The 26048-nt window shown below is 42.4% G+C and overlaps 1 protein-coding gene across 3 annotated transcripts in view; it reads right to left on the minus strand.

The window, feature by feature from the left end:
• Positions 1-24849, minus strand: part of BEND7 (BEN domain containing 7) — a 46947-nt gene extending 22098 nt beyond the window's left edge. For 2 of the 3 annotated variants that reach the window (XM_080634196.1, XM_080634195.1), the window contains exons 1-5: positions 24484-24849; positions 20596-20679; positions 10220-10519; positions 4665-4787; positions 1981-2246 (exon numbers count right to left, since the gene is read on the minus strand). In XM_080634196.1, coding sequence (XP_080490322.1) covers positions 1981-2246; positions 4665-4787; positions 10220-10519; positions 20596-20679; positions 24484-24544 — 834 coding nt within the window. In that variant the 5' untranslated portion in view covers positions 24545-24849. Of the gene's footprint in view, positions 1-1980; positions 2247-4664; positions 4788-10219; positions 10520-16159; positions 16198-20595; positions 20680-24483 lie in introns of all 3 variants that reach the window. The other variant, XM_080634197.1, reaches the window with a different exon arrangement.
• Positions 24850-26048: the final 1199 nt, after the last annotated feature.

Consider the following 26048-nt stretch of genomic DNA (forward strand, 5'->3'; position numbering starts at 1 on the left):
TGTACTACCTAGATTAGAAACGACTAGGTTATAAGTGAAATACTGTAACAGTAAAACAAACACAAGAAAGTTTAAGTAAGAGTAACAGATCATTACATCTAAAAAGCAGGTTCTATGATTCATGGCCCAGATCAAGAGTTGATCTCACAAAGACTTTTTACACCTCTGTAAGTAGCAGTACTTCATCTCAGCATCCAAACTGGTTGCGTTGGTTTCGGTAGCCTCAATTTTATACCCATTAAACAGAGATTTTTCTTAAAGTTCAATAAATGTTTTCAAAACAACAGCAGTGGCAGTGCTGGCATATGACACAGCACACACTAGAGACAACCCGTGCAATATTCTCAAGGGAACATTTAGTTATGGTGCTGTGTAAAATGTCTTTCATTTTTTTTTCAGGCATACTGTTCGTGAGCACAGTAGAGATGCCTCTGAATAAATAGGAAAAGATAATACTGCCATTCATTGTGAAAGAAGAAGTGACTTTCTTCAGCCTTCTCTCAATGTTTAAGGTCACATTTTATTTTCACTGTTAAATATATCTATTTTCAGAACTCAACTGTTTTCTTTCCAAAGATGAAACAAAATCAATTTGTTTGTCTCAGGCTTCAGGCTCTGTAAATTCAGTCAAACAACTACTGTGGCAAGCAGGAGCCAAAGCATGGGAGGGCAGATGAGGACCTGATTTATGAGCCACGTGTTTTTTCTTCTTTTTTTTTTCCTTAGGTCAAATTGGCACCTTCAAAGAATTGTGTCCAGTGATAGAACACATTCATAAAGCCAAATTACATTCCATTGCAAGCACAAAACTCTTTTCAAACCCATGTTTCAAGCTGAAAAGAGTGCCACAAGCAAGGAAAAATTATAAACACAAATTGTGTACTGGAGATAAATTACCAGTCCCTCCCCAAACCATTCCCTCAAACATTATTAAGCATGATACTACAAAAGGAAAAACTCTGAAAAAGCCTCAAAGTAGTTACTCAGTATCACTACACAGACTCTATGGCATGAGACTGCAATCTAATTAGTGGTGTGGCTTGCATCTGTATAACTGAATTAGCATGACTGCTCTTTTTCATTATTAGTTCCCTTTTCCAGAAAGGTAGAATATTATCTGCTGCATTGTTTTCATTTACGCTTATTGATAATGAATTTAGTTATATTTTTCTAGCTCATTGTACTTGGGAAATTGGAAACTGCCTGTTCAAAATTAAAAATATATTAGAGAAATTAATGATCAGCTTACTCAATCAGTGAACTGGTTCAGATGGCATCTCTTCGGCCATTAAACAAAGCCAATCAGCCACCAGATACATGAAATTTCTATCAATGTGTATGTATTATATGAACCAAGAGAATATGATTATTGCAATTTTACATGTAAAAGGTACATATTTTTTTAGAGGGGCAAATGTTGGATCCTTTAATCACAATGACATCACCAACAAAGTCAAGGCCCTCATCCAGCATCCACAGCGATAGAGACCAAATAATGTATTGAGCAAAGACTGAAGTATGAACTTTATAGAGGTGAGGAATCCCCTGAAGTCAGTGGGACCAGCCAGGCATGAGACACAGCACATAAATACACCTTGGCAGGATAAAGGCATACATGTAGACTACATGCACTCATCAGCAAATGACAGGGTTGTGAACGGTTTATACACAAAGCACTTTTCACAGCTCCTGATCTCATGGTGGCTCTTGGCATTAAGAGGCATGAAGAACAAGTTTCCACTGCATGCTCAAACAACAGGCAGCCTTGACCTCAAGGGAGAACTACACATTCATGAAAGATGAAAAAAAACCCTAAACCTTTGTAATCAGCACTCCTCAAGTCAAATCCTACTGTCTAACCCTACCCAAGATTTGCTTGTTTAACAAAAAGCAGGAACACACATCAACCTGCCTTGAGTACTCATTCTCCTGAATGAGTTTTAAAATCCTGTGATCCCACTTATTAAAACATTAACTTACATCTGAGGAAGCTGATTCAAGGATAATCCCAAATCCTGAAACAGGGGTTTCTGGTTTTAAAGGGGTTTCAATTGCTTGTAGACTCGATCGTTCCGAGTTTGCTGATAGTTTCTTTTCGTTCTCTGCAGGGTTGGGTTTCTTATTCATGGTAATTGGTTCAACAGTTTTGAGGGGCAGTTTTTTCTTTTTATTTCTCTTTCTTGATATTGTTGACTTCTGTGCACAAATCAGAGGAGCAGGAGGCTGCTGTCTGTTTTGAGTCCCAACTGAATGAAAGAAAGCAATGAATTAAACTTATAGGCAGAAGCACACGTACAACCACACAGGCACATCATTAAACTACTGACATACTGAACTTATCCTCTGGATATGTGGTATGGTTTTCAGGGCTGTTTGTGCATGTGAAACAGTTACATTTTATCATAATTTTCCAATCTGTACAATGGGGAAAATGACACTGAGCTCCACTGTGAGGTTTTCCAAGACACACTGATGAATAGCGCATTAGAAAAACTAGGAATACATAGTTCTTTTTCCTAGTGACCAACCTAGGGTTGGTGACACAAAGGACTTGAGCAATGATTAATTTGTGTACCTTCTTGAATGACTGAGAATCTCACTGTCTTTGAGCATCTTTTCCTGATAACGTCAGGTAATACAAGTGCTAATGCAATTACAGTTATTTTTTCCAAATGCAGTTACCAAGTTAATTAGCTCAGCGAGAACATTTCAAGTACCATTATGTCAAGAACAAGTGAAAACACTATTAAATAGTTTAATTTCTAGGGAAAAAAGTAATCCAAAGTTGCATCAGTTTGTTTCATTCAGACACAGAAACTTACAGGTTATGTGCTACCTCTGCAATCTAAGAGACCAGACTTTATATTTATCAGTATCTTGCATTTTCCACAATCATTTGTACAAATGAAGGCACCAATCCTAAACCAGTACCAACGCAAACAAGTCCACCAGCAGAATGCTCCACAGATGCAATTATATATGTGGATGAATCAGGAAGATGGAGGTCAAAACAAAAATGGCCAAAGTCCTACACTTACTAATCAAACTCACTCAAGCTAGGAGTGAACTACAAATAATCCTCATCTATAAAGCTTGAGGAGAAACCCAACCCTTGGAATACTGTTTATTAAAAGATTTCTGGGATATTTTGTTTCTGGCAAGGATTTACAAGACTGTAATTTGTAGTTTATCATTTAGACAGAAGGGTGTTTGAATACTAAAATAAGTGCTTACACTTTCACTTACATGTTTGCATTTTAGGGTTTTTTTCCTTTAGCAACACATGCGCCAAACAGTGTTTTTCTTTCTACAAAACCATCATTTCATGCCTACCAGAAAATACGAATCAAGAGATCCACTAATTAACAAGGTATTTACACTCTAGCTACATAATAAATAAGAAATGTTCCCGCTATTGAGGAGCCAGCTTTTCTGGCATAACCCCCAGTTTTGTACCTCTCACCCCTAAGCTATTTTTAATCATGCACATAATTTCAATGAAATCAGGGCAACTGTGTAAAGAATTCCTTGTCCCAGCAAAGATTGCAAAACATGTGCTTCTTTGCAAATCAGTGACTTTTAGAAAAGCATTTTTACGCATGTCAATTGATATTACAAAACCTGTCTGATCCTTCCTGTCACTCACTGAAACACTATAGACCATGTAGACAAGGAGTTTAGTCAGCCCTTCACTCCACCCATCTGCAGTTAATTACTCAACACTCCCTTTTCTTAGAGGTCTTATCCAGCACTCTAAGAGAAAAACCTCCATGGCTCCACTCCCCATCACTCACATTGGAAATCTCCAATGTCTCCAACTTCTCATCAGCATTAACACTAATGTTTAGGAAGCCTGTGATGACCTACCTAACTCTTAGCTGCCATACTCTTGTTATCTTGTTGTCTCTAGTTCTCTGTGCTGTTCTGTTTCAGCTCCTAACCTAGCAGAAAACTTGGACTCAATAGTTTTTCCCAATGAACACATTATTGCTGGTTCAGCCAGTAGAAGGAACTGGTAAACCAGCCTGAAGAAGGGTGGAGGCCGTAACATGCAGCAGCTAGCTCAGTTGAGGCTACCACGGAGCTGTAACTTGAAAGATCTTTGAAGTGTTATACAATAACTTTTAAGTGGCCTTCCAAGTTTCTTTCCTTACCCTTAAGATTAATGAACTGGTAAGCAGCTAACAGGTAAAGTAGCATTTTGCACCCCCGTACAAATACACCCTGAGAACAAACTGGCGATAACTGTAGCATATTGAGATACCCACTTGGTTCCCATTAGGAATAAATTTATTCTCATTAGGAATAAATCACATCACATTTATTTATTTATTTTAGCCTTAAAAGATTCCTACAGGTAATATCCCGCTTTACAGGTAAGGACCTGAGTCAAGTAAAAATGACATTTCCAAGAAGCTTGTGAAAATTTGGCTTTGAACAATGTGTCAAGAGAGCAGGAAACAGCTCAGGTTTTCCTGAGTCTCCACATAAAGTTCTGTCTTACTAGATCATTCCTCCTAACAAGAAGATCATGGAATCATAGAACAGTTTGGGCTGGAAGGGACCTCCAAAGATCATCTGGTCCAAGCCCCTTGCAATGAGCAGGGTCATCTTCATTTGACATGCTTGTCATGGATAGGCACATCTGGGACCGGCCATTGTACCTGCTTGAATCTGAATCAATTTTCGCATGGTCTTGAGCTCCTGGAGGATAGCCTGCAGGGTTGACTGGCAATTACATGTACAGCAATTTGGTCCAATTGATGAATTCATCATTGGGATTTCTCCTGAAAGAAAGTGGAAAGAAACGGGGTAGAGAGGATGTAACCCCCCAAAACCACCCAAACAATGATTATGAGCAGGTGTTTGAAACTATTATCAATACATCAGATCATGAAATTAGATCAAAGCAAGAAGCACATGATTTTCAACATGGTCCCTTTTAAGAGGAAGGGACCATTAGTTTTTATCCAATTACTAATATGTGCAATTATATAAAGTAGGGAATGCAATGTTACATGGGCTGAAGAAGACTGAGCATGAATACAATGCACTCTCCACAGCAGGGCTCTTTATTGTCAGGCGAGTTCATCTTGAATAACAGTAGCACCAAACCTCATTATAAGCATACTCACTTTATTACACACACACAAAAAAGCTATCTCCCGGAACAGCCTTACAAAGAATGAAGACAGACGGCATAATAAAGGTTTACGCTGTACATTAAATGAGGGCCTAAGAATTTTAAACTGCTTGAATGTTACATGTGATACTTTATCATGTGAAGAATTGAGAATGAAAATGAAACACCCTATTCCAAGGGAAAAATCCCCACAAAACCCCCAAACAACACCCTCTCAAAACAAACAGGATGGAAAAGAACCACAGCAAGAAAACCTTTCAAATCTGCTCTTCTCCTTCCTAGGCTGGGATTATTTTCTATGTCACATTTTCCAGCACTGTGACCTACAAGATGGGCTTTCCATAGTTTCCCTTTGAAAATGAATAGATTCAACAGGTTCTTCCTTTCCAGTAATTCTTACAGTGTTTATCTGAATTTACATACTTCTAGTTCTAGCTCTTAGCAATGCTTTTATTACTGCCTTGCTTTCCAGAAGCTTTGCATTGTAGGTCCCAAATTAGGACAGGCTGTAACAGCTGGGAGATTTCAAGCTTTACCTGAATAGTTGTATGCTGCATGTTAGCTTAAAATAGTTATATCCTTAGCTTTACTGCTGCAAATAAAACATTCAATATTCAACAGAACACCTAGCAGTATCTGCTTGAGTCTGAGGCCAGTTGGGATGCACCCCCCTTCATTTCAAAATGTGCTTACAGTCATTTAAATTGATGGCTGTTTTATTGCTCATCAAAGCATGCAAGAGGAGGGATGATCATTTTATGAAGATAGGTACAAATGAATCTAACAAAAATCATCTTGCTTGGCATCTCATGTGGTGGACTTCAGAGTGTATTTCCCTTTTTTTCCCATAGCCTGACACTTATCAGGTACCCTTTAATCATTACCTAGCTAAATTTAATACCAGCCAACTCATTTAATCTTCGTTCATAAATCCTCCCATTTTTCATTTGCTTTCCTCTGAAGCCAAACCAGTTTATTAATACCTTTTTAGGTCTGGTCTGTGTTCTTTCTGATGTCACACCCACACAGATCCCCTGACTTCAAACCCCATTTGAAATGGATGAAATATGGCCACTGCTAAATTGCTCTGACTCTTTCCTAGTTCTTCCAGCGTGTCTTTCCTCCATCCTCAAATCTCTCTTCCCAGGCACACGTTTTCTATCTCTTTCCATTCAGTCCTTCAGCTTTGAAGCAACATCTATCAGACTTGAGCAAACTGGTGATCGTTCTCCCAAAAGTAAGCTATTTGTGAGGCCAAACTGATGCATTACTTAAAGACTGTTGGCATCTTCTGGGTGCCTCCTGCTTTCCTGACAGATTTAGACTGTCTACACTACTACAATTACACATTTTGGTATTTTAAAATAGCACTCATGGACAAAACCTGTTAATACTGCACTAAGATAAGCAGAGTAGTTTAAGAATCTCTGCAAGTCTAGCAAATATGAATACAATAGTTCCATTTGCAGCTTTTCACCTGTAAATAAAACAACTTTTTCAAAGTAAAAAGTGATCTGGAAAACAGGCTGAGTCTCAAATTAAAACAAAAAGAGGTTACTGACTCAGCAGGACTCTGCCTCTTTTGATCTCACCCTTCCTTTGTGCACTGTCTATTCACTGTAAGTTCCTTGGGGCATGGATGGGATTTTATCTTTTCAATGGTCCATAAAGTGTTCAGCCCATTGTTACAGGTACAGAAGAAAAAAAAATATATGTTATCTTTAGCTTTGCAGCAGATTACTCAGAATGCCTCAACTTGGCTCCACCAACACCCTTTACCCTAAAGGGTAAGGCAGACTTTAAGGGTTAAAGGTAGGGTAGACTTTAAGGTAGAGGTTAAGGGTGCTAAAGGTAGACTTTTAGATAGATGAGGTTCAAGGTACCTGGAATTTAACAGCATCAGCATAACCCTGTACCTGTCAGTAAGACAAACAGGCACCCCAGAAATGGGGTCCTAGGAAATTAAAAGAGTTTTATTAATAGAAGACAAATACATAGTAAGAACAGCCTTTCTAGTGCTTTTTCAGTTGGTTTAGACTAATAAGATCCTCAGGATAAAGCCTGTTCTCTCTCTTGATCAGAATCCAATATTTTAGTGGGCTTTTGGAAACGCTGTCTGAAAGACTACAGCAGGAGACAGGGCTGGTGGGCTTCTGTTTCCTTCTTAATGAAGACTTCACATAGTGCTGAATTGCATTTGAAAACTCAGACAAGTTATATCAGTAAATACCTGTACATCTTTCGTGTTGCAATATAACATGTTCCTAATGAAAGTATGCAGGCACACAGGCTCCTGATGGAAAATCAAAGGGTCTATTTTCCCATTGAGGCATAGGGGTTTTACATTATAATCCCCATTAGCATTGATAGAAATTACCCATGTAAATCTACCATAGGTACTGGAAATGGGAAAAGAGACCACCAATATTTCATATCAAAGCAGGATTCTACTGACTTCATACATATTCATGAGGGTTTTTTATTTTCTTTCTAGCTTCCCTCCTCTGATCAGTTATTGTGTTATAAGAAACATCTTGTAGTGTTCTCAGTCATTGTTCCAAGCAATATCTTTATCATTTTTAGAGGTCAAAAGCAACCCTTTTCAACTTGTTATAAATCATTTTTTAATTTTAAAAGGAGAACAGACTTTTTATTTTTATGAAGGAGTCTTTAAAGAGCCATCTCACTCTCTTTGGAAGCTAGCCAGCAGGCAAATTTGATACCAGCTTCTATAGTTGAGAGAAGGAGATGACACAAGCGCAGTAGTTGCTTCCCCAGTGTGAGCAGCAAGTAGCCCAGGACAGTGGTTCTTACAGCTGGGCCTGCTGAGAGTGAGTTTACCTGGTGTAACATTGCTACCAGGAGTTTATATTTGAAAAGCATGCAAGCACAATCCATTGACATAACTTGACATAACTAAAAAGCAATTCAGCTGCTGCATCACTGCCAGATTTGTTACAGAACATAAACTCAAATGCTGTAGACAGGCTCTATGAGTTTGCTGTGTCTTAACAGGGCAGACATGCTACTCACTGGTAGCAGCTCGAAGAGGCTTCCACTAAATGCAGAAGGTCACAGGCTTCTAAGTAATGACTTGTGAAACCATTGCCTTAAATCTGGTTCAGAATAAATCGCTTTGCTTTTCAAGTATGTTCCTACTCTTCCCTCTGTTGCAGCAATGCCCGGGCTCCCCCCATTCCTCCTTTTCCCTCTCTATTTTTGGCAATACTTTTTTCATAACTGCTTTCTAAACCAGCACCTATTAAACTATCCATTCCAGCCTCTCCTTGAACCACTTTTACCATGTGAGTTGGTAACTAGTTAGATGGACTTGGCATGCTTGTTACAATCAAATTCGAGTAATTCAGGCAGCCTAAACCATATATCTTGGCTTCCTATATTGTATCTATCCACAATGGACAAAACCAGTTTCTGGACTCATTTGTCTGCTAATGCCTGGACATCTCCCAGTGATGACTTAGACCTGACAGCCCTACATAATAAGCTTACACCCCACCTGAACAGTTTTGCTCTGATGAATTTAAACACCTTGGTAAGTACCAAGGAATAGTATCTTCCTTGAAGTACTGTTCAGCATTTCTACACCCAGCTTTTAAGGACTTTGTCCATTCTCTGAATAACATCTAAAATACTGAGTTAGATGCTCAGCCTTCCAATGCAAGGGATGGGGGAATGGCCACCCAGAAGAGCTGCGTGCTGGGTGAGGAGCAGTTTCAGAGCTTGCCCATGGCCCAGAAACACATCAAACGTTTTCCTTTCCCAGAGACCAGGCTTTGGAGCCAAAGCAGCAGGCCTGGCAGGATCACAACACCCCACTGGAGGCAGACACCTCTAACCAAAGAGCCTTGCAGATCATCTTTTCAAAGGTGGCCAGAGGAGAGGGCTCACACCCATCTTTATGTAATAACTCAAAAGACTGCATTCCTTTCTGCAGCAGGACAGCTGTAGAGGGAGGGGTGGAAGGTGCCTCCTGATGCCCTCCCCCAAGAGCTGGGAGCCTGGGCATTCCTCCTCTCCAGCCCAGGAGGTCAATCAATCCAGCCCCTCTCCTTGTCTCTCACAGACCATTCTAACCTGTAAGAGATCGTAGATGAGCTGAACCCTTCCTCTTTGTATGAAAAATCAAAGCACTGACATTTTCTTGCATATGTGGCCAAATCCTGTCAACACGTTTTAGTTCACATGCTGAATCAGGCCCCTGAGGGGACAGAGGTGCTGCTCCACCTACTTTCTAGATGCGAGAACTAGGCATGTGCAGGCTTGGGCACCTCTATGCATGCAGAGAACTGTCCCTGCCAGTGCCCAGGGACTCTCAGGAGAAAGAGAGAGATGTGTGATGAATTTCAGGTCCTTCCACACTTTCGGAAGGACCCTAAACGAGTGGGATTTTGAAAGCACAGCTTTTTATTCTGGCAGTAAAACCTCCATACCGTGTAATTTTAAACAAGAGAAAAGCGTTTTAAGGGCACACTGCCATCTACTTCAGGGCAGAATCCTCTGCCAGCAGAAGATGGACCACGCTGTATATACGCTGTTCATAGATAGACTCCATTACCTCTTTTCTCCAACAGTTCCATCAGAATAAAAGCCTAAGGCTGTGATGGCACTTTGTACCTGTTATAAGGCTGATGCCACCCCCTTCTGAAAGTCAGTAGAATCCTGCTCCACAAGTGGTGTCACAACAGCGCTACATTACTCATTGCAAAGAGGAGTGGTAGAGGTTGACATTTAATTAGCTATGAATATAATAACAATGGCAAAAGCTGTTTTAGTAAGTACTGTATAGAAATTAAGCCTGCAACAGCATTGAGTAATTTTGTCCTATCACCAGGAATCCATTTTAAAAGCTAAGACAGATGGTAGCAGAATGCACCGTGCCCACTTTCGCACCTTTTCAAAGTGATAACTATGTGCTCATTTGGTAGACTCTGAACTATAAAACTGCTCTCAGTGCAGCGGTACAATATATCATCACAACAAATGCAGAAATTTAGTACAGTACAAGGAGAGAGAGAAAAAAAAAGTAGCATTCTCAGTAACTAACGCAGATCATACCATTGGACGCCACAGTTCGTGTTTGATTTTGGAACGTTTTGGATCGAGTTCCGTATTGCCCTGAAAAATGGCTGGCTTGGGGTGATAATTCATTCCATGCACCACTCTGTGAAGGATGAAGGCTCGCCTGGGACTCTGCAGGGGAATTCAGGTGCTGGGCCCAGGCTAAGTCTAAATCTTGGGGCTCCTCCTTTAGTTTTTCTCCTTCTTTGCCAACTCGTTGATAGATTCTTCCAGTGCTGTCATTCAGTAATCTTCTCATCCCTGTAATTTGTTTTTTAATTTCCCGGCTTTCATCTCCTAATGAAAACAGAGCCACAGTTATCACTGTAAATTAGCAAAAAGGGTAATGGGAAGAGATTAGAGATTTTAGATGCCAATAAGAGTTGGAGTATAAAAAGAAATAAAGATGAGAAAGAAAAAGAGATGGTTGGGCGGCCGCTGGTATTTACCAGGCTATGCTTTAACACAGCAATGGTTGACATCTCCCACGGTTGAAAGACCTGCTGAACTTGGCTTTCTTGATGCTGTTTCTAAAGCTTTGATGAGTAAGATTATTTTTTCTGCAGAAGAAAATACTAATAGCTATCGCAGTTTCAAATAAACCATCCTTTTAAGAGACTGATCCTATTCAGCTGTTGACATCTGTGGCTATTTTCCCCAAGTAAAGACTAAAGGATCAGATCTTTTATATATCAGTTTGCTAGATGCAGAAGGTTAGATCCTACAAAGGAAAAATAAACCACAAAAAGCATCACACCACACAGACACACAGAACAACACTGCATCTATTGATTTAAATGAGCAGAATCAGTTCCATAGGCCACAAAATTGAATAATACTGGATTATACATGAATAAATTAAAAGGCAGCTAATACACATATAACCATATACAGCCTAGCATATACTGCTGGAGGTCTTAAAAGTGTAAATTATGAAAACAAAATGAAACTTTAAACAAGAAAAATTTGCCTGGTTCAAGTAAATTCAGGTCATTTAAATAATAACAATTACATACTTTAATACTCCTGGCACCATTTAAGTATTAATTTTACATATGAAACTGCTGATTGCACAATGAATATATGTGTTTTGGGCAGATAGCAGCTATTTTGCTCATTAAAGCATACATTATATCTCACTAGTAATAAGGAAGTGATCACAGCCCCTTCTGAAGTAGGAAGTTTCTATTTTTTTACTGGTAATAGAAAAAGCAAGCATCATAAGTGAATGGAATAATTGGAAGAAACTGATGAATCAACCTTTCTTTATAATGCACTTTATACAGTAATACTTGCTATCCTCTACTGAGTTTACATCTGCGCATCCCAAAGTAAACCTATTTTTGGCAAAACAATAGTGCAAAGGAAACTTCAGAAGGAAACACCAACCACTCAAAACGCAAGATGCTATGTGCATCATAGACTCATGCAATGGTTTGGGTTGGAAGAGATGTTAAAGCTCATCTAGTTCTAACCGCCTGCCACAGGCAGGGACACTTTCTAATAAAGCAGGTTGCTCCAAGCCCTGTCCAACTCTGGTTCAACAAGACATTTGACAGTGTGTTAATGCCAGGCACACGAGCAATTTTATCAACTCAACAGCACTATTCAGTTGCCTAAACCTAGGAGCACGCTTAGGTAGCTGGCTGAACCAGACAGCTAAAGAGCAGCAACCCCCTCCACAACACACAGGCCAAGCTCAATGTGGCTGGGAATTGCTGTGCAAGCCCAGCATACCAAGCAAGGCATCACAAAGAGGGAGGTTTTGCTGTAGGAGGTGAAGCAGCAGAAGGGGACACAAGCTGTACAATCTGCTCCAGCCTCTGCTGAATCGGACCATCTCCTTCCTGACCCGGTGCACTGGTTCCCTGGGCCAGAGCCAGCTGGCTCCAGCCCACCCTGATCCAGCAGGAAAGTCGGTGGTTTGCAAAAAGGCTTCTAGAACAAGCTTACAGAAATGTGTGTCAACCCTGCACATGATACTCCAGGACTGCTTCCACTCCAGCTACAGCAGCAAGAAACCCCCTTTGCAAGGAAGTTCTGTATTGTGTTTACTTAGTCGGTTTGCTTGTGGATTTGTGTGTGGGTGTGATTTAATTAACAAATCACAGCACCAACTCCTCTAAAATGACACTTTCTGGCGCTGACCCAACTAAGGGTTGACTGTTTGTAGTTCCCAACCTCATAAGGCCACAGAGTACCACCAGACTCCAATTATTGAGATACTTTACACTGCCTTTCCCCTGTACGTGGCTGTATCTGCCCATATCCACGCTCCAAACACTGTTTGCTACAGCAAAGCATGAAGCAATCCCTCACCATCACATCATTTAGTAGTACACCAAGTTTTATGTTGGCAATTTGGATTTGTATTCAACAGCAATATGTATCTGAATATCAAACAAGCTTCCCATCCACCTCCTCCTGTCAGGTATAGTGACTGTGTGCTACATGGCTGGTTGGGTGACACGTTGTTGAAAAGATTAAATTTCCCTTTCCCAATTACATAAAATATTAATGTTAATTGAGCTTGTTCAGCCTTGATTCTGCTCCCTTGTTCCTCCATATAGAAGTCTTCCCACTGACGAGCACACTTACCTCCAAATAGAAAAAAACCCTACATTTATGTCACAACAAACCCTGAGCGTGCATCCTACATAAGCATCTTTGTGTTTAGGTAGCTCCCTACTTAAAACAGGGAGATTCAACTTTTGTGAACTTATTTGTTAGGGTTTTTTTTGCTGTGGTTTTTGGTTTTAGGGATTTGTCTGCTTGGGGTTTTTGGTGGTGGTGGTTTTTTTTTTTGAGTTTTGGGGTTTGTTTTGGGTTTTTTAAGTGTCTTCTGTTTTGTAAGGAAAAACACAAAAAACATGCAGGCTATAACTATAACCCTGACTTAGTCTTCAGTGCAAGTTTACAATCCCCCTCTCCCAATTATGACTTTGTAACTGGCCAGTAACAGCAGCATCCTTCCTGACACTGTCTAAATCTGCAGGCAGGTAGTAGTAACAGATTTAACTTCATGCCCCCTGGTTCTCTCATCTGGCTATTAGCTCTAAAGCCCAATGATAGCATTTTTTCATCAGCTATCATCAGCTGATGATTTTCACACATAATAATAGTCTAATTTTAAAAAAATTAAATAAAAAAAAGGAAGATGGGGTGCAGAAAAACCAAAGAGCTCAAGATACTGTGTGTTACAGAGGAACTGGCCTAGCTGTTAAAATGCTGAATAGGTTAATCATATCGTTTAATACAGAAAAATCTGCATTACCTATCTCTAAAAGCCCTCCTGAGACGGATGTTGAGGCCTGAGAGGAGTGGTGCTTATTTCAGTTTCTCCCTGTGCCAGGGGTTCTCACCACTTCCGAGGGAATGGGGACACCTCTGAAGGGCAGGCTACAAGATTTGCTATTTGGATTGCACATGTAAACCCTTTGGTTTTATTTGAAGCTAATGAAATTACTTGCAAAACACTAAAAGACTTAAAAACTACCACCCAAAATAGATAAGCTTGGCAAATGACGGCCCTATTTAGGAATTTATATGTAAAGATGATAATGGTCATAACAAAAACATATGAACCATGTTTTAAAATTACTATTACAGTTGCTTCTATGATGGCCCCTTATATACAAACTGTTTCTTCCACATGAAGAAATACTTCCACATGCTTCTAAAACAAATAAAAGCAAAACAAAACCCTTTCATAAATACTACATTAAATCCTCGTAAAAAGCCATTTCCCCAAAATTCATTTCATTCTCTTTCCTTACTGAAAGGGATAAAAACTTCCATCTTTAGAAGTTGTAAAAATGTTTAAAGTTACAAGTGCACAACTGTAAATCAGAACTGCCCTATGATGAAGTAGCATCCACAGGCTAAGTGTGCACCAGTCTGAAGCAACAGACGTGCAAACAACTCCACTTAACAAAATGTTCTTGATAATTCATTAATTCCATGCTTTAGCCCTATGTGCCCGACCATATTTTCACTATTGTGCTTATTAAGTTCGATACAAATGAAGCACACCGCCTGCAAACAAGTTGTTCTACTTCTGCCAAATAATCTGTCAAGTTATCACAGTGCTACAAAGAATTACCAAACTATATGCAACCATGACAATATGGTAAATATTGATTTTATTCCAGTATTAGAGAGCAGTAACCACATTGCATTTAATGCGTGTGTTTTAAGTGTATAAATGAGCGCATAGGGCTAAGGTTGGACTATTGTGTGTGTCTGAGGTTTTCTTCCTTTGACTTCTATAAACAAATATGTTTATATGTTCTCCTGGCCCAATATTTAGCAAATAAGTTCTTTCTTTTTTAACATTAATGTTTCTCATATGTTTTGGGAAATATTAATGAGTAGTTGACTTTTTTAATGCAGTTTGATTGTCTATGAATTAGTGTCTTCATTTTCTGTTGTGTTTGGGCAGATGAAACTCATGCAGAAAGTTTTCCTCTCTTGGTTATACAAAGAAGGCTTTTTCCTCCCTCAAGCTGCCTATAGAAGATACTTTCTATCTCAAAGATCTGTGTCAAACTAAGCTGAAATCGGTGGATGAGATGAGAAGCTATCGGGAGGGTAGGAACAGCAACAGACAGCTAGACAAGCACATGTGAAGCAACAATACTAGCTTGGTTTGTAAGGAAACAAGAAACTCTTGAGGTGAGAAACAGTGGAAGTTGAAGCAAAATGCTTGAAAGCTCAACAGAAAATAAATAATGGCAATGGGTTATATAATCAAAGATATTAAATGCCAGTTTATTAGACACCGCTTGAATGCTGCCCTTCCTGGACAAGGGCCAGCAAAACTTGGCTGCTGTGTTTGAAGATTTTATAAGGGCTAATTCAGACCAGCTCCAGGAACCAGGAGGCACGCGCATGCAGGGCACACGTCTCTGCTGCACAGCCATCCTGTACTCACCAGAACACCTTTCTGAATGTTACACACTGGATAAAGACAGGCTGAGAAAGCTGGGGCTGTTCAGCCTGGAGGAAAGAAGGCTGCATGGAAACCTCATAGCAGCCTTCCAGTATCTGAAGGGGGCCTACAAGGACGCTGGAGAGGGACTCTTCATCAGGGACTGCAGTGATAGCACAAGGAGTGATTGGTTCAAACTGAAACAGGGGAAGTTCAAGTTAGATATAAGGAAGAAGTTCTTTACTGTGAGGGTGGTGAGGTACTGGCACAGGTTGCTTAAAGAAGTGGTAAATGCTCCATCCCTGGCGGTGTTCAAGGCCAGGCTGGACAGAGAGCCTTGGGTGACATGGTCTAGGTGAGCTTTTCCTGCCCGTGGCAGGGGGGTTGGAACTGGATGATCTTAAGGTCCTTTCCAAGACTAACTATTCTATGATTCTATGGTATTCAAGTATTTCCTTCAAAGACAGTTATCCCAGAAGGGAGCTACACATCCGTTCTCAGCCAAAACTATACCCACATCAAACTGGAACTTGCAAAGCTCAAGATATTTTTGCCACTGTCATCTTGTATTGCAAGTGGTCCTGAAATAGAAAATTGTGGTCAGTATGGGGAAAATAGAGGAGCCATGTGCATGATTCCTTATCGGATCAAAGGTTTCCTAAATCAGATGGAAACTTGTGACTGCTCTGTGGATAATTTGAATCGGGCATCTGTGTATCTAAATCGGTGGGGTAAGCACACATTTCTCAAATAAGGGATGCCAAGTCCTTGCTGGGGGTCAACCTTGTCAACCTGTATTGATCAAGTAACACAGGCAACAACATGCTTTGCAAATTAAAACCCCAAGTCAGCAGGGAGAGCAGTGGAACAATGTCACAGAATCACACAAGCAGCATGAGTTATGAGCTGGGGACTTTGAGTAGCCCAAGCTAATATATAGGGGCATTTAAGCTGTTTTTGTTAAGGCATCTTAGCAGTGCACTAAAACACCACTTAAAAGCACTTACCCATCCCCATGTCACCACACAAAGCACTAAGATTGTATCTGCAAGAAAACCGGATTACCCTCAAATTAGACCCCCTACTCCCAAACCAAGCATGGAAGTACACAGGTTGATTGACACTCCTTCCTATGGAGAGACACAAAGTTAATAAGTAACACAAGCACTAATGTAAGCAAAGCAGAATTAGACCCTGGGAACATTGAGGATCTGGGGGGGGCAGTATTTCCCTGGAAGCTGGATCAGCCCAGGTGGTCTGGCCACTACCACCACAAAATAACTGCTGCGAAGAACTTGGTGACACAGTTTCAAAACACACAACAGGAGCAGATACAGAAGCATAAGTTACATAGTTTCACACCACACTGAAACAGGTAAATCGCTAGGAAAGGACAAGTGAGCAACTGTTCAGTAAATGTATACATTAATGGGGTCATGTAATTGAAAAAATAGTAGTAGATATGCAACAACTTCCCCCAGTTCTCAGAAATACCCCAGGTCAAGATCATGCTTCAGCCCCAAAAGGAAGGTTCACAAAGTGAGATCACTAGAGAGCACAGATACATAAAATAACCTTTTAATTACAGAAGTTACTGGTGCAACAGTCAGACTTGGGATACAATTCTATTAAAAGTAACAAGTAACTTCAGAGACTTGCCTTAAGTCAACTTTTTCTCTGTGAATAATTTGCAAAGGCTATTATTTCTAGGACAGAATAAATTCTTGATATTAGTGAGTAACTTAGGCATCGCTCCCCTGCTCCAAGAAGACATTATTTATTTTTACCATAACATAGAGAAGTTATTAATCTGCTGCCTTCCATTTCAACAATGCGAAGTGCTGTAAAATGCACAGACACCTGCATTATGGTACATTTCAGTTCCACTTTATATCAGTCATAAACATCTCTGCTTTGGACATCTCTTCAAAACAAATGCTCCAAGCACACTGTGTGTAGCATTGGGTTTTATGAAACTATAAAAGTTCTTCACTGTTAATTACACAGGCAAATGTCTCATCACATGTTTGATTACCAGGATAATATAATTAGTTTTCTACATTAACCTTTCCAACATAGAGCCTGAATCTCAAGTTGAAAGCATTGTAAAAACACTCAGGCTGCAGGTATATTATATTTCTGCTTTTTTGTGATGATAATAAAATACTAAGACTGGAAAAAAACCAAAACCTAACCCAGTGTGGTGTTTGCAAAAGATGGATATATACACACAACCTAGGTTTGATCAGCACTGTCCACAAGACATGAGTGTACAGTCCCCTCATGGGCTTGTATTTCCAAGCCTGGGCTAGCAGTCCTGTGACAGAAGGTTTACGCTGATAACTGGTAAAAGCTGAAGTCAGGTCTGCCTTAAATCTTGCCTGTACTTGAGGTTTAAGCACTTCAGTCTGGGCTGCTTCCTCTTTTTCAGGTTGAGCAGTCTCTCTTGCAACCAGATAACTAAGCCCTTCCCTTCCAAACAAGAGATGCCAGTCCTCATCTGCAAAATACAGCAGTGACATTCCTCCCACCCAAAGGCTGTGTTTAGTATGTCCTTTGTCTAGAAAGAAGTAAGTTCTTGTTTATTATCTTATCCCAACAGAGGACTGGAGGAGAGGACAAGCTACGACATCTCCCAGTCCAACACTGCACCACATGGGCAGACTTCACAAGCTTACCAAGCTCCATTCATCACAACCATCAGAGGGTCACATCCAGTACCTTGTCCACTAACTTTGCTGAAGCTTCCTCCAACTTTCACAGTACAAAGCTGTATTCTGCTCGTCTGTGCTGGTGCAAAAAAGACCATCTAGGTTCAACAGGTCTTTCCTGATATTTAAACTTAATTTACCTGCATGTTAAACGAACTGGATTCTTCCTACTTACTCATTTACCCTAGGAGCTCTTCTCTTCTCAGCAGTTCAGTTTGAGTTCATCCTTCTCAACTGTGAGACCAAAACATATGCACATCCCACTCCTGATAGAGCTTCACTCGTTTATATACTGGCATTAACATTTCACCTTTTCTAAAGCTAACAGTTTCAATGATGTATCTCAGCATCCATCTACATACTAAAGGCTGCATCACACTGAGGTTTCAGCAGCTGACCCCATGAGCCAGTTAGAGAACAAACCTGTACTGGAGAACAAACTGAACTCTAAACCAATAAATTGGAGTGAACATCCTTCTGGGATGAATTTTGGCATAAACCAGTGAAAACAAGTGAAGAAGCAATTATACCCTGAAGCTCCTCTTTAGTGGACAGGACACTGAGCTGGGGAAAGTGTTGTGATGCCACCATCCCTGAAGCACAATGAAATATTACTCCACGCACTGTGACTTTTTTTAAAGGAAAGCTGGAATGCCAAACACCACTCATCCCAGATCCCCACTGAAAGGTGGGAACCCAGATTTCAAGTGCTTTCAGCTGAGTTCAGTCCCTGCCACTGCTTTCCCTGCATTTCAGATCAGTGTCTTTGTCACTGGGGAATCTGGATGAAAGTGGACACCAAAGTAACCTACTGAAGATAAAGCGAGAAGATTATGTGAGCTCTGAGTAAGTTACTGAATTGAACCCAATCCCCAAGGAGGGGGAGGGAAAAGTCTAGTCTACAAATCTCACACGGTCATTTGTCATTCAGCCTTGTCAAAAACAGCATGCTTTGAGGAAATCTGAAAGTTGGACACTCAGGATATTGCCAGGAAATAGCATCTTTTCATAGCAGCTGAAGGTGGGCCCCCAGGACTGCAACACCATGCTTCAGTACCCGATAAGGAAGATCCTCGATAGGACTTGCATTCTTAAAGGTTAAATTCTGACTGGCTCTTGAAATAGGTGAACTTTAGGCACTTAAATGCCAGAGCACATTCAGTCGCAATGAAAAGCTGGGCATACTCAAAAAAAACCCCAAACAAAATTCAAAGACAACACAGCCAGACCGAAATCAAAATCAATTGGTTTAACTCACAATACAGATGTCAAAACACAGACTCCTGCGGATTCTTAGAAGCATCCTGGCTTAAGCAGCTAGATGCCTAACTCCTGCCAAAGCTTTATCATGACTTAGGGTTGGAAGACAAAGCATTCAAAGTAAACCTCTGGTGGAGACCACTCCATCAGGTTTATCAGACCCCACCAAAAGTGCTTACAGAACATGAAATCCAAACACAAAGCACAGCAGCCACATTTGCTGCTCTCCGGCAATGAGTGTAGGAAGAAAAGTTTGCTCAAAATCCTAATGGTGAGAAGCTGAGAATTGAACACAGCTCTCACCCTCATGGAAATATTCCAGCCATCACAAGATACCACACTGACCAGGACATCCTCCTGCTCTCTCCCACTTACTTCTGACCTCTAGAAAAGGTTGTGGCACTATGAATTAAGGAGACAAAGGCATTTTGCATGCAATGAAGACTAACTTCAGGTGCTGATTCATGCACTCCAATGCTTCTTGCTGGCTCCAGGAGGCAACAGGCACAGATTACAGAAACTTTAAATCACCCTTCAAAATGTTTAGGCTCCTAGTGCACTTAAGGAGAGGCAGACACCCCTGAATTCCTTGCTGCAAAGGCACCTGCCTTCTCCAAAGCCTGAGCAAAGTGCCCAAGAACTTGCTTTATACAACAAGAGTCATTATGGTAGCTCAAAAATCCAACTCTTGCTCCTCTGAATTTGGGCTGCCAAATTTTTGCCAGGAGGTGCTTTACCCAGGTGAGGTCCTGCATGAGACAGGAGGGGGCTGGAAGCAGGGAAGAAAGAAGCACTCTGCAGCTAGGACAAAAGGGAAGCAGACAGGAAAGATAAAGGCTTGCTGATGACCCGTCCTACCATGCTGGAGTATATATCTTTGGTATATACACTGTGCAAAGTATATACACTTTGTACACTGTATACTACTACTTTGTTTTCTTTACACATTTTTAACTGTTGATTTAATTTCGTTTTGCCACGGCAGGATTAGCAGGCAAGCTACAGAGGTGAAAGGACATTATTACATTAAGACAGCACATTAATCCTTTATCCCACCCAAGGCAGAAGCAAAACCAAACAAATAGCAGCTTCCTGGAAATTGAATTTCTGTTATCCAGATGTCAAAGATGTAATACCCCAATTACACAAACTATTGCCAGTGAACCATGCCAGCGAATATGCAATGTAAATGGGGTGAGCACAGAGCTGCAAAACTGCAGAGTCAGCATCTGGCTCTCTGAGTGAGTGATAATTAGCACTGTGTGTAGACACTAATAAACATTTATGTCTGAAATTACAACTTTTAGCAGTGTTAATAAAGGATATATTGGCAATTCGTAGAATAAAAGGGTCTTGAAAAGAATGTCATATTAAACAATGGCAGGCTCTTCCTGTGCTTGCACAGTTTTTTTCTCCCTAATTGCAAATGGCCACGCTATGTTGCTCAGAAATTAATCAACACAAGCACATACCTAAAAAAAATGGTTGTGTTTCTTTGGTCTCCCCGTTAACATCATTGCTGTAGTCAGAGATCTTATATATCTCAGGGTGGTAATCTGGAATGAAAAACGATAAAAAAAATTAGAACTCAAGTGATCTGGAAAAAATGAACACTGAACACATTGCTACAGTTTTACTACATAATTTATCAATATCTCTGCAGTTGATTTCATGTACATCAAATTAACCACAGAAAATGTGCTCTGTATCAGCACCTCCTAAAAAAATACTTTGCTCACACTGGAGAGACTCAGCTCTGATATTTCACAGATTTTAGGGAATAGCTACGCCTGCCCTAAATTACTGTGTTCATTTTCACAGCAAATTATCCCACCAGATGCCAATTATCTGGCTTCTTGCTTTACAGATGGAAAGCAGATTTATAACGAAAACTTTACCTTCCCAGAGACCAAGGGGAACTTTCAAACTTCACCTCAATCAGAAAATCAGCAGCGTACATTAGGGCTGCGTCATTCAGCTACACTGATGTGTATTCATGCCACTGGCCTCTGAGTTCTGAAGACAGGAGGATCAGGGACACCTTAGGATATTCACTTAGAGAAACTAAGGACGGCCCTAAGAATAAACACCAGCATCTCTTATTCAGAGATGTTATAGGATTAAAAAATAATAAACTAAAAATTTCACCATTGGATATCTATTTCAAATTTAAAAAAGAGTATTTTGCTGTGAAGGTGTCTGCTGTATACAGGCAGGTGCTCTGTAAAAGCAGAGCTTTGTTTACACATGTGTACAGAGGGAATAGTAAGTCCAAGGAACAAAACATGTCTAAAGGCAGCTCTCCTGGATGCTATTTCTGCCTCTGCTACTGGCACACACTTTGTCCTTCGGCAAATCACTCAAGAATGAACTATCTATTTGGTGTCTTGAAACAGTCACCTCCCCACCTCACTCCCTTAATGCCCTCCGAGTTCCCAAAGCTCTCAGCTACTCCCTCTGTAAACTGGTTTTTATGTTTACCTGCCTCACAAAAAGCAAGGCAGAGATTAACTCATGGAAGAGCACTTTGGGGGATTCACTTAAAAGGCACAACAGAAACACAGGGTGGCAGAAGCAGCTCCTCCTCCTGCAAGCAGCACACCTGCACCGCTGAGAAAACAGCTACAGGATCAGAAAGGTCTCCTGGAAGCCAAACCTTTTTGTTAGGTGCTGTTTATTTGTACAGCACGACTGTCTCGAGGGTGCAAGAGGAAGGAACAACCCAGTAAGTAAATGAGATTTGAGCCTAACACAGTAACACAAAAACAGAAAAGGGCCTGGAAAGAAAATGAGGGGAAAAAAACCTCAACAGAGAGTTGGAGAGGTTAGCAATGAGGTGCTACACGAAGGGTTCCTCTGCCTACTGAGCACACCCAGCAAAGTCAAACGGGTAAAGGTGAAGTTTGAGATATGACACCAAGGAAGTAAATGCTCCTTTCGTAAGACTGAAACTATGGGATTTATGCTGACTGCCTCCCATGGTCATTAGCTGTCCTGTTGAGGAGGGGGAGCGGCTTGGTGGGTACCTGGTGACCAGCCAGGGTCAACCTGCCACATTCAGCATTTTCATCCTCTCAAAGGCCTCCAAGATCTGTTGGGAATGAGTACGTGAGAACTAGGAATTAAATGACTTACAGACTCATGAGCCTTAGATCTATAGAGTACACGTGGTTTCTTCTCTAGCACTTCCCTCTGTACAACCAGCTGCTCACAATATTCTTCTGATCTACAGCTTCTACCTTTAAGTCACCACATTTCACCTCAGAAACAGCTGCATTTCAGTGCAGGAATGGATTTCCTCTCGATCTGGTCATTATTGATCGTCTGGATAAGGTGCTCTGAAGTTTTTCTGGGGCCAAAATAAGCACTATGGGGGCACACATCATTAACAGATGGTGTGTTACCAGTGAACTGACACAGCATACCCTATTCTCTTTGGTTTTCTTCTTCTGCCTCAGATGTCACAGTCCAGGTGCTGCAAAATCTGTATCAATTTCACAACAGTAAACACTAAACTGTGACATTACAGAATGACTCCTGCAAGCAGCAAAGGCCAATTACAAGAGAACTATTTATACATAATTATCTTTATAATCAACTGTGATAGAAAAAGAATATGTGAGTGCAGACTCACATGCAAAATGTGATTTTTATCTCCTCCATTCTCAAAGTACAAAGGCGTAATTTTCCCTCTAGGATATGTTTTTAGTAGAGATTTCTTATAAGCCTTTCTACATCCAAAAAGAGACTCCAGATACAATGAGAATTACTAACAATCTACCATCATAACTGAATTTACCTATTAAAACAAGGTTAAATAGATTGCCTTATTCACTGAGGCATATCTAAACCTGTAACAAGTGGCAACTGAGAATTGGCAAAATAGTTATCTCTTTCTGATACTGCACTTATTCTTTTTACAGGTCTATTAGGGCAGAAATAAAACCATGTCTTCAATTTCAGTTTTACTTTTCCACACATGTCACTTTCACCCCCCACCCCCCCCAGGCTCCTGTGCTAATTCTGCCTCTGAGTCAGGAGCAAGTTTGATATCAAAACCCCACAAACCAAACCTGTTCTCCATAGAAATCAAACCCTCGATAGGTTTGCTAATGCACACAGACCTCCAATACCTTTCAGACGAGTCTGACAGGTCACTGCCCTTCTAGTTTTAACAGGGAGTAAGTGCAATGCCCCAGACCCCCCTATGAGGATACGATAGTCATTATTTGCTATTCCTGCCAAGTGAGCCTATTTCCTTCTTTAAATATCCTTGCATCAGACATGATTATGCCAAGCTCCTGCAAAGACATTGCTCTTCAGACAGCAGGTCTTGACACTCGCATGTGTGTGTCCCCCTTCCCAAGTGTGACATTACACCCAAGCAGTCACCTGCCTTGAACTTGGCATGCAGGACACACACGGCCGTTTCATGGAGATACCCTCATCCAATACTTGGAAACACAAAAGGAAAAACAAGATGTCAAATCAAATGCATCAGGGCAAAAAGATCTCATTGGCCAGAGAAGGGATGAATCCCCAACCAAAATAAATCCCTAGGGCTGGGAAGTCCACCTGTTAAAATGCCCACCAGCGGCTGCATCTTCTCCTATTACTATCATAAGAAACCCCCAACCAAACAAGAACAAGACTGAAAACAGAGCTGTGCTCCTTCCCTGACAAGAATCCAAGTTCCCCTCCGCGATGCCTTTTCAAATAGCTCCTTTTCCAAAAGCAAACACACCCCGAGTGAACAAGTTACACGCCAGCAGCTCTCCCCTGCCCACGTACGATTAATTACCTGCGTGGATTGTTAATAAAGCAGCCTCTATTCGGCTTTTCTTAGAAACACGCGGATGTACACAGTCGAGGGGAGGAAAAAACCCACCCCAAACACAGTAAATCCACAGGAGTTGAATACTAAGAAGGTCGGTTGCTGCTCAAGTGTCATTATTTTTCTTTTCGCTTCCTGATTTTACCTCCCCCCCCCCCCCCCCCCCATTCCAAAAGCAGGATTTACCACGAAACACGATCCAACTTTATTTTGTGCAAGGAAAAAAACCACGTCTACCTTTCTGAGGTGGTTGGGGGTGTTGCAACAACACGGAACACACATGCAGAAAACCCGGTTAAAATAAGGAAAAGGGGGTTAAAAGCAAAGAAAATACAAGGCGTGCAATGGTTTCGGGGAGTTGAAGCACAGGATTGCGGAGTTAAATAACAGAGCTGGGGAAGGGGGGAGCGGCGACTCGGGGCGCGGACCTCGGGCGTTTCATAACGCCCCGCTCCCCCCCAGAGCAAAACTCCGTCTGCCCCCGGAGAAGGAACAAAGCCCCGGCCGCCCCCGGCCGCCGCCTTACCTTCGTTGATCAGTTTAAAGCTTTGGGATTTCCTGCTTCTCTTCCTCTGCGTGAACTCCATGGTGCGGGCAGGAAGGAGCGGGGCGGCCGGGCGGCCACCCGCTGGTGGTGGCAGGACCGAGGTCCGTGTCTTTTAATCAGCAAAAACCACGCAGGGGCTGGGAGACAGCGGGCTCCGGCGGTGAATAAAGGGCTCTGGGACAAGTTGGCTCCGCTCTTTCCCCTCACACCCTCTTTACCTCCCGCCCTAAACTTTGAGGGAAAGCGGGGTGCGGCGGGGGCAGCCCCGTGGGGGCGATGCCGGGCAGCGCCGCCACCGCCGCCTTCACCCCCCCGCCGGCTGCGCGGCCGCGGCCCGGCGGCGAAGGGCGGCCCGCAATGGCTCGCCGCCGGCTCCGGGACCCCGGTGCCACCTGCTGGGGGAAGGCGGCGCGCAGCCCGGCGCGCCCCGCGGCGGTTCCGCCAGCCTCGGCCGTAAGCCGCCACCCCGAGGCCAGCCCGCCGCCACACGCCACACTCCGTGGGGGGAAAGGCGGCCGGTGCCGCCGGGCCCCGCCGTGGGGGTGGCGGGGAGAGGGGCTGAGGGGGCAGCGCCATTTTGTGTGCCCCCTACCGCCGCCTCCACAGCTCCCCATCCCCACACACCTAATCCCCTCCCGGGCACTTTCGGGCTCCCCCTACCGTGCCCCGCCGCCGCCACAGCTTCCTCCACCGCGGCCCTGGCAAGGCTCCCCGGCGGGCAGCGGGGGTGCCCGGCCGTGAGGGAGCGGCGGCCTCTCGGTGCGGCCTTGCGCTGCCGCCGGGCGCTCGGGGCCGCGCCGCTGCCCGCGGGCCTCGGCCGTGGCGGTGGGTTCCCTGCGGCGCTGAAGGGGTAACTGCCAGTGTTTAGCGGAGCCGTTCTTGGAACAAGGTTCGGAGGGGATGGGGCTGCGCAAAGTAGGTAAAGACGAGAAACGGGGCTCGGCTGACGCCAGCAGCGGCTCGTTACCGGGCTCCACGGTCATTATCGCAGCGGTGTGCCCGCTTGCGTCGCGGACCGAGGCCTGGAGAAGCACGCCGGGCTGGCGAGTTAAACGTGGATCGCTGTGCCAAGAGTGAAAGAGTCTCGGTCCTCCGGAGGAGTGAGATTTAGTGCCTCTCCGATGATCACCGGGAGGTCACCGCAGCCATACGGATGGCCTAAAGGCTGCTTGGATTTGTTCACCACTTGACACTTCGAGCAATACTTCCAGTTCTAAATTCGTGTCTGGTTAATGTGTTTGTTTTTACAGTCAAGAATACTTCTGCCTGTTGCCTGTAGTAGAGGAAGGACCCAGGCTTTTACAGTTATGACTACCGATAACTGCAAACAGCTCCCGATCATCATCTTGTGTTTTACGTGCAGTCAGGCTGTGTTGTGACAAGGAGAAGAGTATGTGCTACTTGCAAACGCCTACCCGAACAGATGCAAATGCAGATCTTCCCTTGGTCTCGTCAGAGTACCCAGGAGAATCCCATTGGCTCCTGTAATAGTGACTGACCCTAACACTCGGAATAACAGCATAAAATTAGCGTGAGGAAAGCAA

The sequence above is a fragment of the Psittacula echo genome (assembly GCF_963264785.1).
Source record: "Psittacula echo genome assembly, chromosome: 1".
Taxonomy (NCBI): Eukaryota; Metazoa; Chordata; class Aves; order Psittaciformes; family Psittacidae; genus Psittacula; species Psittacula echo.